This window comes from Spea bombifrons, chromosome 6, assembly GCF_027358695.1.
Source record: "Spea bombifrons isolate aSpeBom1 chromosome 6, aSpeBom1.2.pri, whole genome shotgun sequence".
Lineage (NCBI taxonomy): Eukaryota > Metazoa > Chordata > Amphibia > Anura > Pelobatidae > Spea > Spea bombifrons.
Genome location: NC_071092.1, coordinates 5,705,681 through 5,720,191, shown reverse-complemented (window position 1 = coordinate 5,720,191; position 14,511 = coordinate 5,705,681). Strand labels below are relative to the sequence as shown.

The 14,511-nt window shown below is 39.9% G+C and overlaps 1 protein-coding gene across 1 annotated transcript; it reads right to left on the bottom strand.

Annotated features, from left to right (window-relative positions):
* Nucleotides 1-996: 996 nt before the first annotated feature.
* C6H3orf84 (chromosome 6 C3orf84 homolog) lies at nucleotides 997-10,590 on the bottom strand. The gene is made up of 4 exons (XM_053469439.1): nucleotides 10,481-10,590; nucleotides 9,373-9,486; nucleotides 3,425-3,502; nucleotides 997-1,883 (listed from the first exon to the last, which is right to left on the bottom strand). The coding sequence occupies exons 1-4, from the start codon at nucleotides 10,505-10,507 to the stop codon at nucleotides 1,422-1,424; spliced, it is 681 nt and encodes a 226-aa protein (XP_053325414.1). The 5' UTR covers nucleotides 10,508-10,590; the 3' UTR covers nucleotides 997-1,421.
* Nucleotides 10,591-14,511: the final 3,921 nt, after the last annotated feature.

Here is a 14,511-nt window from a genome sequence, read left to right as displayed (position 1 = left end):
ACCCATTGTGTTGTCAACGGTTAAATATCTTACATTCCTTTAGAGATGAGAGAATTATTCTGAAAACATACACATAAAGAGATTTTTTTGGCCAAAAATGAAATTAAATAGATTATAAGGATGTCTTCATTCTCTGCCATTTTTTTTTGTGGACATTTGAATGTCAGGCTATTTATTTTATTAAGCTCTGCTTCTTGTCGTTTGTTAAGAAAACCCAAATAGCTCAATTCTAAAAATATGTTTAATAAGAAGAAAATCATTCCAGTGGCCTTGGACCTCAGTATAATTATGGTATCTTAGACACGTATGGAATGAATCCCTCAAATCTCTTTAAAGACCTCCTTCCTGATTCTTCCACAAGGCATAAGACACGTTAGTAGTACGATAATTAGGGTTGAATCCTCACAAAAGCAGTGGATGCATTTAAAGATAATAGAAAATAATACTCAACCAGTTTTACCCATTCTACACCCATTTCCCACAGATACCCATCTCCAATGACCATTTTCCAGTCAGTTGGGGAGCTCCTGAAAATGAAATCCAGCTGTGGACACAATGACCCCCAGTCGTAACACAGAATTGTTTGAGAAGAGTAGCATTGGAGCCATAGGACATTAGAAACACACACAGATACCTGAACGTCATAGAAATGATCATCAAATATTTAAATGTATGGTAATTCCTCTACGATTGTCCTTCACCAACCATTATTGGTTCTGCGTGTTTCTCTCTTCTGTATCTCTTCTGATCTCTTGTAGCTTCAGACTTGAAGAGCAGTAGATGTCAAAGCAGTTTTGTTTTAGTTGTAGGTTGATATACCCTGTGGCTCAGTGCCTCTTGGGTTAAAAATACCTCTTTTAACAATAAAAGTGTTTATTCTCTTGCATTTGACTGTTCATTGAGAGAGCGAAGGACTGAGTAGGAGAATGGAGGGCAAAGGAAGCGAGTGGAGGAGAGAATGGAAAACAATGTTGCAGTGTTTAAGATTGTGTGAGTGATACTCATGATGTTTATCCCTTTAATTAGTTACGACTTGCAATCATAAATAAGAACGGTACAATTTTTTTTGTCTTCTTAACAAACGTAATACTGGTGTCTCTCCCCAACGACATGTCTGCAATCAATATGTTTGTCGCTATATATGCCAACCCGTATATTTTAACTAGGAAAGAAGTCTTAATGGTTGATGCTTGACGTGCAAACATTTTCGGCCCGTTCGTTTTCCTGACGTATATCTGAAGATTCTAACAATGAATCAAAAAGAATTGTGACCCCTATTATGTTTTTGTCTCTTTACTAGCATGTACAGTAAGGCGAGTATAAACAAGCAATCATCATACTAAAAGACGCAGCAGACTTGATGACATGTTTAATTAGGCGACGCACAGTTTCCATATTGGTATGTCTTTAACAACCACATTTTAAGCAGTCTCTGAGTTTTGGGGGGTGGTCTGACTTTTGTTTTCTGGGGTTGTCCAGACCAGACAGTCGGACACAGTGAGATGTTTACTGGGAGCGGATCGAGCTCTCATCCTTGTTAGTTCGCTGCCGCCATTGACAAAGTCACATGAGATTGCTTTGCTTGGAGAACGCTGATTGAACGAGTCGGTTTTGTCCATGGTAACGCTCAGCCGAGGTTGATGACTCCTCAACGTCTGTCTGTAGGCCGTGGTTTGAGGAAACGAGGGTGAAGAAAGAAGACGCAACCTTGGAGCCAACAGCTGAGGGATTTTAAACTCTGTCTCATCGCCTTCCCTCTTCCAGAAATCTGTACGATAGGTGCTGACCAGTGGCCTTTGCTTTTTAAGCTCATCTTCCAATGGAATCCACTGGATAAAGTCATTGGACTCTCTCGTCTTCATGGGCTTTCGCTTTCCCAAACCCTTAATGAAGAAGAAACATCTTCACCAGCCACATTTCTCATTATTTTCTATTTACAGTAAACCGAGTACCACCCGAGCGAGCAGACGTTCTTCTGTGAACCAGAATGTCGTCCTTACAGTAATTATCATCTCTGCTCATAAGTAATTTCCACCGAGCGCCGCTGCCTTATCAGCTCAAACCTAATTACTTTCATGACTAAATCACGCACAATGCGGTCTAAAACTTAAAGCCGCCACATGCGAACCTCACGTCTTAATCTTATTTCAAATACCCTCAGTCTCCTGAAAGCAGAGAAATTACGTTTTTTTTGCTATATATAGTGCTAGCTAAACGGTGCGTGACTATGAGGACTATATACGTTTTTAACGGTAAATGCTCAGTCTGTTGCCATGAAGATGCGATTTTATGTCTGAAGACTTTTCCAAACAAAATCAGGCCTTTTACTTTATGTGTTTTTTTTTGCAATACATTTTTTTAAGGAGAGCGAACAAAAAAATCTAAAGAATTTTCTTAAAAAAATGACTATATTCCACCTCCTTTTGCCTATATTGATGCAACGTCCTTTTATAATATTTACGGTTTGTTTGAAGGTAAACGCCATGTAGACGGCATTGACAATATCCCTTTAGTAAACCACCAGGCTATAGCATAATTTAATTTTAAATATAAAAACCCTTGTATAAATGGCAGTGGTTCTATTCATTATTGCTCTGCGAGAATAAAATGAGTCTTCGGTGGTTTTCTTCCATAATATTAAACTGTCCGATTTGTACCAGAAATCTAATTATACTAAACAATAGGATATGTTCTGTGTATTCTGATGGTTCCTGGGTCTTATTTTTTGGTACATTTCATACTATTTTATTCTGATTTCTAAGGTTCGGGATTTTACGTTTAAAACCATGCGTGGGCAATTCATCAAATTTATACAAATTGGCCGAAGGATTCTAGGGAAGGATCAGTAATGCATCTTATACAAGTACAGCCATTGTTCTAAAGTGCGTCTGATCTCCTGGAAAAGTAATTCCCAGGAACACGGTGCAGACACAAAATGCATTTTTACTCTACAAACTTGGCCTGTTAAATATATATGGTTATGGGCAATAAAAAAAATCCCCAAAAATGACCCTAATTAAAAAGGATAATGCATTGATATGGCAAAAGATCCATTGATCCATCACGTCTATCTGCTTAAAAGCAAAAAAATCTTATTAAACATTTCCGTGTCCTTTTTATGTGAAAACATAAACCTTCGGACAAAATAATAAAATGACAGGTCTGCTGATTTACTTATATTTACATATTAGAAAGTACAGTGATTTTTTTTATTTGAGTGGGACTGCACCTTTAATTGATGCTTAAAAAGATTTCTTTGGGGTATTCCAAAAGAAAACCATTCATTTGCGTGTAGAAATGTTGCGGGAGACGTGTCGATAACGGGCTTGCTATCATAGAAAGCCACCTCATTAGAAAGCGCGTTCCTTCGATGCCGTTACACGACGTATAGAATGTACGTGGCAGGAATATCAAGATCACTTACATTTTCAAAGCTAAACACGCAGCTCGGGAATATATGACGATTATCATGTCTGGAAAACGTATGCTTCGTTGGATGTTCCTGAAACACACACACAAAAAAAGTAGATTTGACATATTTCGCTTACTCGCGTTGAATAATAAATCAGGTTTAAAATCTGTTCCAATTATTTTAAAAGAGTTATTCCTATTGCACGCGCTCCAACAGTCTACACAAATTACATTACTAGGCGATAATAATATTGCTGTTAATCGGCAGGATTTATTTATGCAGTGAATCATGCCCAGAAAATAATAGTTAGTTTTTTTTTGTGAAAAGTTTTTAGTTTTAATGGAGAGTAAGTTTGGGAGCGATTTACATTAACTCCAAAAGCACTTACTATCTAAGAGGTTTGATGGACCTCTGGGGCAGTCTCTTGATTCCCAGTGGGGGAGTTTTGCTTAGTTCCATCCAATCATCATTTTTTTTTACAGCCAATAAGCATAACAGCCCCGCCCACACACTTATCTCCAGTCTCCATATAAATAAGAAAAGAATAGAACATTGGGATCGGGAAGCTGGGAGAGTTCCATTAGGAATTCAGCAGGACTGGAGAAATCGATGAAGCATTTTAGTGACCAGACAGAAGGTTTTAGAAGCCGCCATGACTTTTGTTTAGAAGCCAGAGAAGGAACGCGTGAGTCGAGACAAAAATAATGTAACAGAAAGTTTTAGCAGTAAAAATAATAGGAGGCATGGCTCATGGGATTTGTCCAGATCCTCATAGGTGATATTAAAATGGATCTCGATCGGGGTCATAACTACAGATTCAATGAATGCTTCCAACCAACAACCCTCAGGCAGTAAAAAATTATAATAATCATATAGTTGACGTATCTTTTAAAAAATCACAGACTAACAATGTATTCACTTTAACTGAAGGGGGTTCCGGCACTTCATTTGGCTAAGCAGACATGTCTGAGAGTCCTGCCGTTTATTCCATTGAGTCTGGCCGTCCGGGAGTGATGATGACAGATTGGGTTATCACTGCCGTTGAGTTGAAACTCCATGAGCCCTTACTAATTATCACTGAATGTGCGTGCGCTAAAAGACTGTAGCACACATAGTACCCTTAATGGCATTTAATTAATTGCTATTGTTTTATGCTGACTCCCCGTCTAGAGGCTCTGCCCTGGATCAGGGGAGCAATGATCCATCGGAATGAAGGCGTCTATAAGGCTGAGGAACTGGTTTACCTTTCAAAAGACTCAAACTTTAACTCAAGCATTAAAAATGTTTTTTAATCAATACAGAGTTTGGTTTCTGAACAAAAGAACAAATGTTTGATGGTTACAATTGAATACAACTGAACAACTGCATTCGCTACACTAAGCTAGAGTAACATATTGCACCGGCGGCAATACGGTAAGACCTCCTGCCTTAACCATGAACCAGATATTTATGGTATTCTTACTTCATGGCGTATTTCATGCCGCTCATAAGTAAATCAAGCAGGAAACATCATGATCACACCGGGGAACTTCAGAGCTCGGGCTACCCAGAGCCTACCTTTGCTGGACGCGGCCAGGACTGTTCCCACGGACAACACAGGAAACAACCCCATTTAAAGGGGAAATGGGTGGGGAGTGGGCGTGTCAAGACCTCGCTCCCGCGACCCAGATGATTTGGGTGTTGACCCGTATACCGAAGTAGCGGCCTGGACTGCCCACTGACATTAGTGAGTGGTTCCGCGGATGTCAGTGGGCGGTCCCACCATTGTCAGTAGACGTTCCAGCTGATGTCGGTGGGCGTTTCCGTTGGTGTCAGTGGGCTTTCCCACGGACATCACAGGAAACAACCCCATTTAAAGAGGGAAATGGGCCGGAATTGGGGCGTGTCAAGACCCCGCTCCCGTGACCCGGATGATTCGAGTGTTGACCCGTAGTCCCAAGACGCGGTACTTCTCCCGGAGTTCTCCCGGTCAAACCGGGAGAGTTCCCAGGTGTGATGATGATACATTTTCAGAATCTTGACTAGTAGTATTTTCCTCTCATCCCTACAGACTATTCCTACTTATTCTTAACCTTTTTCTTTTAAACGTTGAAAGGAAATCTTGTGCAGACTCTTGGGACAGGATATCGTCATGATGAATGTATCGCTTTATTTTTAGTCCAGTGAAAATATTTTCTATCAACAAGGGGAATATCTTCATTAAAATTCCTGGGAATCATTCTCAGTTCTTGAAACATTTGCCGCATTTTAAATGATCTTCTGCAACCAATGTGTCTCCGATGGCTTTTTTTTGGGCCACAGCTGAGCCGTAGAAAATGGACAGAGCTTAATGAATACTCCTGAGATACATAGGTTTTATTAAAAGAAGAGTCTATAACTGTATTAAAAATTCACATTTAAAAAAATTGTGGCCCAGTGGGCCGCTGGCCGGCTGGCCTTAAAGTGCCAGGGCCATCCCACCATGGCCAACATTGTGGGTATAAGGAGATGGCTATTGAATGGAGGTCTTCCTTACTTTCTGTGAACTCCTAAACATATGGAGCCATAAGTGAAGTGCCTAATGGCGAAGTGTTCTGCCATCAAGTACCGTTAATGGTCGAGGTCTTCAGAATCCATTTAAAAAGCGCATATTTGTGACTATTTTTATGATTCTATGCTAGGAAATATACAGTTGGGGTGTCTTGAGGACCAGAACAGATCCCAGTCTATGGAAATATTTCGAGCTGTATTGTCAAACTGGGCACGGCGGGAAATGTTAAAGAAATAGCCGCGTATGACCTTGCATCCCAATGGTTTATTAATACAATAAAATTATGTTACCGGTAAAATGAAATCCAAGCACACGCAGAACACGACTCGGAAACAAATTATAGAATTTGTGTATTCTGTCTGCCTGGGGAAACCATTTTTGCACTTTCACATAAAGTATCTAAACTAATTTCAGGAAGCCCTGATGTGACCTCGACAAAAGCTTTATACTATTATACTATATATGAGGTTTTTTTGCCCCGGGGCGACTATGAAAAACAGCACAAAAAGCTATGGAATTCTCTAAATAATAAATATACAGAAAATATACTAGTGTTATGTTCTGGACAGGCAGTTGTTCCGGTTCTTCCATACTCTGCACACAGTTCTGCATATGGGAGCTGAGAGGGCCCTTTACATTTTTGTTGTGTCCCCCTGTAGCTGCAGCTTCTCCCTAACCTCAGGATTCTTTTTCTGGGTAATAGGGAAACGTATTTTCCTATACATTATTTGTTCAGGGGGCTCCCTGGGACACTGGAGTGTTCCTTTAAGAATGTGTGCACATTGGCTGCCCCTTATAATTCTAATCACCGATTGTACCGTTCAGGGGTAATTGTTCTCAAGCGGAGAGGCTCCCTTTATTAGCAGATATTCACAAAAATGTCAATTTGTGGGACATTAATTGCCCTATAAAACGTTGGCCTTTCTGGTATTGAATGGACTTATTCCATTTTTTATTTCAACTATGCCTGCCAGCATTATACGCCCTGTGAATAGAACCTTTCATTGGAATGGGTAATTGGGAACATTCTGAACAGGTGAATATTTCACAGCATGCATGCAAATTTTAAAGAAATTTTAATATAAAAAAATAGTGAGAGAGGAGGCTGGAAAAAAAGCCGAACTGCACAAGTATCCGTCTAATTATCTGATCAGAGGAACAAGTCTATCTCCTCCATGAAATGAGGGAAAAAAAATCCACGCTGTGAAACTGTAGTGCTGTAAGAGTTAATGTAGGAAGTGGTAAGAGGTCTGTCCGGTTACTTTGCCCCAATTTAATACCTAATCGAAAGATTGAAGAGATAAACCCGTGACACCGCATGCAGCCCAAGCGTTCCAGAGACTGCCCCGTTGCCCCAGGTAGATACCCCAATGTCCGCAGGGTCGGTTAGGGAGATACACTGATCTCTGCTGACCATCCTAGGAAGCTGAAAGATGAATGGATGTCTGTTCTGCTGCAGATCCAGACAGATTTAAAGCCCGTGACTTTAAAGCTGAGCATCACAAGGTGACTCTTGGGGTATAATGGATGGGGTTTCCAACCCCAAGCACACCCCATCTTGGGTTGACTACTCGTTTCTGGAGCCAAGCAGTCTCCTTCTCCTCTGGAGAATGTTGGGGGCATGCTAATGTTGGGGGGTATGCAACAAGACAGCTAAATATTAGATGTATTTGGGATTTAAGTACTTTTTATGGTAAATTCCTATATTTCTGTGATGTCAAATTGCCACGAATTCCAACCAAGATCCACAAAAGTGGCTCTCATACTGCAAGTACAGACAATTAGGTAATAAAATCTAATTTAAGAAAACCATTGATGATGATGATGATGACGATGACGATGATGATGGTGATGTTCCACCTAGTCTGCTGTCTTAAACGTTCATAACCAAATGCTGCTCTAGAAACACCATTGCTAGTACTGGCAAATGGACTAATAATTTGTCAGGGAATGCTTAACTGTCATGTGACACGAATGCAGGTGCTGATAGGTTGTTGCCATATCAACTTGAGAAAGTTCCTTTAAAGTTTCTGTGTTGTTTGTATGTGATTAAAAGAATGAAATGTGACATGTGCTAAGATTTATTTGCGTAATATTCTAGAGAGCTCAATTAATGTCTTCTCTTGAGCGGCCCGGCAGCTTTAAGTACTGCCGCTTCGTGTTTAGAATAAAGGAACTGCATTAGCGTAAAACACTTTCCCAGTTACCATATTTTTACAAGGCGTTATGGAAATGCTCACAAGGTTCTTCCTCTTATTAAGAAAGATCTTTTCCTTGTATACACGAGGCTGAAGCGTAGCCGAATGATGTGCCTGCACATAATAGCGTGTCCCCGGGAGATGGTTACTTGTACAAACAAGCAGGCCTTCTAAGGGCTTGGGATTGAAAGAATGAAGCATTGATGTCTGTTTATGCAAACAGACCCACGGAGAAGGTTTATAAAAGGAAAAATATTCTCGCTACATGTGGTTTTAATCAGCGGCTGCAACCGACCAGAACTGACAAAGCCTTTCCGAAGCTGACATATCTCCTCATGGTTTGCTTAGTACACAGGTGCTGCTGCCATTCCCCGCTTATGTACATGAATGATTAATAGCGATGGGTGGCGGGTGACACTGTGGATTTAAGAGCTGACCCTTTTATACTTCAAAGGCAGGTTCTGGAAGCATTGTGAAAACTGTATACTTTCATGCGAGAACAGTATTAAAAGCGAAATGCTGTCGTGATGCCATTTGGCAGCCGCTGCCCTTAAGTGTCATGGCCGCCTACCCATCCCCAGTCCGACAGATTGATAACGGTTTAGGGCTCAGCAAACAATGCATTCATTGAAGTGACTGTGAATTAGCATAAAAGGTGATAACAGATTTTAGAATCCATGGATACCCGGCTCCCAGGATATGTCCAACCCTAGACAAACACACAGACCGGCAATAGGTGGATAGACAGACAGACAGACAATCAAACGGGGAGAATGAAACCAGTAAAGGGCACGATTGGCCATTTAAGCAAATAGCAAAACTCATTGAAGATATTTAACGAGGTATGAACGTGACGCAGTCAACAGCTTTATAATGACTTTATTTTTTAATATTATTGGAGTTTCTGTGAAGAACACACTATATACTCCGAGGTCAGCACCCAACCCGCTAGGGGTCCATGCTTTTGGAAAAAATGTTTCGATTGAGCCCACCCTTGAGGAATGTTGACTCCCTGCCTCCCAGCAGAAGTGGTAGAGGGTAATACAGTGAGGGTATTAAACATGCATGGGATAGGCATACGGCTCCTAAATCTAAGACGAGGCCAACGACTGATTAAGGTACCTGCAAGCCTGTCTCCCGGCTAACCCTACGGCAACGCAATGAGCAATCACCACGTTCTGTGGCAGGGTGTCTCATGATGCTTTAAAACGGACTAAATCTCTGAAACTCACTTTTATCCTTTCGATGAAGGCGTGCGGAGGGTGAGGCCTGGCTTCCTGGCGATATTCCTGATAAAAATCATTTCGCGAATGGCTTCTGAAGTGTCCATGGAAGCCACTTGGGAACTGGAGGAAGACAGACAGATGAAACATAAAACTGACCGTTTAATCTGATTTATAGTAACATTGTAACCTTATAGGGATTTCTATAAAATGTAAAAGCTGCAGCAAGCTCTCAAACTATTAACCCATAAAATGCTGTATGTTAAATTCTGCATTTTTCTCCCTGAAACACTTAATCCGAATCCTTCTGTGTTTTTCCGGCCGCCGAGAAAACAACATTATTTTAAACAAATTACCAAATGTCTTGTTTTTTTCCCCCAGTAATCCTCCCTGTATAGTTTATTTCTAAGACTGCAACTAACAGCATGGAGCCTCGGGGCTGTGATTGTTCATTACTGCTTGACGAATTCGGTATTAGAACTCCGTGTATCGTGTAATTTCAATGACTTAAATCCCAAAGGAGATTGAAATTTCTAATTTCCGTGTAATATTAATGACGCGGGGATGGCTGAACCTTAGTTCACGTGCCCATTAATTCTCTTAAACACGCGGCGTGGCCTTGTTTAGCTGCAAGAGAAAATCACTCTGTTTCAAAAACCTATTGCACTTATAGGGTTAAAGTGTGTTTATCCCAGCATGACAACGCGTTGAAATACAACTTCTGTACCTAAAAAAAAAACAACCTTACCTTATTTGGGCAATGAAACCGATACTTGACTATTTTGTGTACAAATAGTACAAATTACCAAATAAAAGCAGCCTAATAAATACAAATATTTATGTTTTTTTCTCTAAACACACGAAAAAAAAATTAACCACAGAACTGTAATCACTATGTTCTAACTCTTAGCCCCCTTCAAAACTTATTAACCCCATAAATATATTAACCCCTTTTATACTGTTTGGATTTTTTTTTTTGTGGAAGCTGCCAAAAAATACACCTAGAAGTTACGTTGTCTCTACGTTGAAAGTACTTGTTGCATTTGAAGTTTATAAAATAGGTTTTAGATCACGGATCTACATTAAAAACTGAATTTTGGGGGTTAATCAGTCTTACCCAGGATCCAGCGACAGCCCCGGGCATCACCTTTAAGACAAAGCCCACATACAGTCCTTTTAATCAGGTGTGATTGATACACAGGAGCTTGCTGTTCATTTCTGTATTTGGACGTTTGTGACAGGTTGCCACGGTGATGTTGTCGTGGTTGCTTAGTGACCACAATGGGAGGGTGTGATTTTTATTTGAGCTCAGTGACACAATGTGCCAGCCGGATGGAAGATCGTTTTGTGTTTACTAACATTTCAGTACATAATAAAAATGTTTTCTATCCATGTTATTACACAACTATCAGCAGGGCGGCCCTCGGGGGCACAAACAGCACCCATGCCTCAATTCTCTTAATATTAGCCCCTTAATGGCCGTCATGGCGATATTATGTAACGATTTGTGTTAATAAAATGGCTCTTCATTGAAACCTTGACTTGTCATTATTTAAAGATACACTTAATTCAGTCACCTGCATTCAAGTAGGGATATTAACTGTGAACTACTGGTAGCAAAAACACAAATTAGGAGGCATTAAGATCAATGTTGGGGTCACTTAGAAATCTCCTTGTTTTTGAAAGAAAATCAAATTTTGTCCAGTAAAATAATATGAAATGGATCAGAAATCCGGGGTTAATGTTGTAAATGACTATTGTAGCTGGAAACGGCTGATTTTTAATGGAATCTCTACATAGGCATACAGAGGCCCTTTATCACTCCCATCACTCCTGTGTTCCAATGGCCCTTTATCACTCCCATCACTCCTGTGTTCCAATGGCCCTTTATCACTCCCATCACTCCTGTTTTCCAATGGCCCTTTATCACTCCCATCACTCCTGTGTTCCAATGGCCCTTTATCACTCCCATCACTCCTGGGTTCCAATGGCCCTTTATCACTCCCATCACTCCTGTGTTCCAATGGCCCTTTATCACTCCCATCACTCCTGTGTTCCAATGGCCCTTTATCACTCCCATCACTCCTGTGTTCCAATGGCCCTTTATCACTCCCATCACTCCTGGGTTCCAATGGCCCTTTATCACTCCCATCACTCCTGGGTTCCAATGGCCCTTTATCACTCCCATCACTCCTGTGTTCCAATGGCCCTTTATCACTCCCATCACTCCTGTGTTCCAATGGCCCTTTATCACTCCCATCACTCCTGTGTTCCAATGGCCCTTTATCACTCCCATCACTCCTGGGTTCCAATGGCCCTTTATCACTCCCATCACTCCTGGGTTCCAATGGCCCTTTATCACTCCCATCACTCCTGGGTTCCAATGGCCCTTTATCACTCCCATCACTCCTGTGTTCCAATGGATCTTTATCTTCCTTGTTTTCCATGAAAACAGCTCAGTGACCCCAAACCCAAACTTTTGAATGGCGGAGCATTTTTGGTTTGTCATAAAGCTTTACATTACGGTTTCATATTTCTAATAAATTAGCAGATATTACATAAAAAGCACTGTTATTCCCCATACTGTTAACACCAGAAGTACATTAATTCTTAAGCTATTAAAGTGTTGTCCGTTCCTTGAGGAACAGCCTTCATCAGTGACATTTAAGAAGCTGATTACTGGGGGGGGGGTCATATTTTTCAAAGGAAAGCAAATAGTCTGATGTGGAAATAACATAAAAAAGGTTACTGGTGAGAAAAATCATTTCTTGTTAATCCCATTAAGCACAAAATAATCAGATCATATAGAATTCTCATTCAAACAAAAAAAATGGAAATCTGCCTTTTAAAAGAAAAATGTTTATTTTTTTAATATGACTCCTGCGGCGGGTTTGATGTTCAGCAAACCGATATTTTACCTTTATGAGTTTAAAGACACACTTTACTGCCGGCTGTGAAATTAATTCATGACATTTCCATTAAAAGCTGATTTTACTTATTTTTGCATAAATGTAATATCTGAAGGAATAAAGCATGCTGGGTCTTAAGAAAACACATTAATATTTATCTATATTTACACCAATTTATATAAATAAATACAAAGTAATTTAACTAATATTTACTGGAGAGCTCTGCAAATATCAGAAGCCAGGTAGCCACATTAGCCAAATCTTTCAGATATGGCTGCTAAAACAAGCCTAGAGTCTTCTGCCTTCTATACATGTATACAAATTTGGCTAACTTTATTTAAAACAATTTATGATTATTATTGGTCAGCATACAGCACCCTACCTATCTGACCCCAAGACTGTCTAGAAAAGACATTTACCACGTATTTATTTTGTTAGTGTTTTTTAGTTTTCAAATTGTATTAACAATTTATTCACCATTGCATAACTAGGCGATTATATAGCTGATGTGGACTACATTTCCCATGATGATTAGCTGGCCATGGAACCGGTTGAGCATTATGGGAAACGTAGTCCACATCCGCGGTCAGGCTATCAGCGTCCACGTGCCTGGTTTGCAGCCCTCACGTGCCGCGCCCGCGCGCAGACGAGGCTGCAAAAAGAAGCGGGAAGGTGAGGAAAGGTGCGCGCGCGCCTTCATGGTGATTCCAATCCGGTGTCTAAAATCAAGAATGGATCTGAACCAGCTCAGGGAGGCTAAACAGGGCGTCCAGTCAGCCCGTCATTAGAGGGGTACTCCGTTAATTGTCGTGAGTGACAGGAACCTGCTGGACCCTGTACTTCTGACCGGAAGTGAGAGGGGCCTTCTCTGCCACATGGGAGTGTATTATGAGCGTTGCACCAAGAGGTGGTAAGTGTGTGAGCTCTAAAGGTGTTAAGGGTGTAGTGGGTACAGATGCCTGGCTCTCCATTGGGGTAAAAGCTGTTAAGGGATAAAACCTCAATGCAATGCCCCTACTACTTAACATGTGCAACAAACATATATGCCATAAAAACTATATATTAAATATATGTATATACATTTTAGACTATAGCTTTTTAATGGATAACAAACCATGCAAATACCCTTTGGTACTTAAACAGAAATTTCATTGGTAAATGAACAATTATACACTTGCTAAGAAGTGGGATAATGTTTTCATCATTTAAAGTCATTTCTATTCATTTTTAGGTTTTCTATCAGGGATTTTCTATGACAACCAAATTCGGGGTTTTTTTTAGAACTGTGTCGATATTTAAGTTGGATAGAAATATATATATGAGGTCAGGATAACTAGACTGCCAGCACAAGGGACATTTTCCAAACACAAAAAGGGGTTTTATTTTCTTACATTATTTCTTTTTTATTTACAAAGCTTAAATGGGGGCTTTAATGGCTGTTAATATTATATTTGTATAGTTTTAGCCCTCTTAATATTCGTGCTTTTGGGATCATTGTCACTTAAAATGAAACATTGTTGCAAAATAATAGAATCCTTCCCTGTAAGGTCAGATGGCTATTGATTTTTACCTAGATTTAATTTTGTAATAGCCTTTTTAACTCATACATGTCTGCAAAATCACTAAAGCCCTGTCTCATCGGTTCTCTGACAAATAGCTCTAAATAATGCCCAATTATTCTTAAAACCAACATCATGTCATCTGCTTCCTTAGAACTGGGCGGAAAGTTCCTAAAGGCTTAATGAAAGGTTCCGAGACCTTAGAAGAGCTAATATATATATATATATATATATATATATATATATATATATAATTGTTCATATTGTGTCTATACACACTGCTGCCGTATCTGATAATAAAAAGGCTACTTTCTTCTCCTTCAGAAAAAAATGGTTCAGCTGTATTGTCTTATAGCTCAGTCAAAGAAATCTGCATCCAGTATCATCTGAAATCATCATAATTGGAACCGGTTTGTATGAAAGCTTTGTATCATTTAGTCTCTGTTTCTTTAATAGTTCTACATTGACTACAATGTCACATATTTGACATAAGATCACAGATCATGATGTCAGATTTTGTTGCCAATCAAAAATATGATTCATCAGAATTGCGGAGCTGATAAATCTATGTAATATGTGACCGTTCTTCATATTTCATAGTTTTTCTTTACCCTTTTTTTGCCTTTATACATTCTTTGATCATACCATCTCTCTGTATCTTATTTTAATTTTGAGGATCA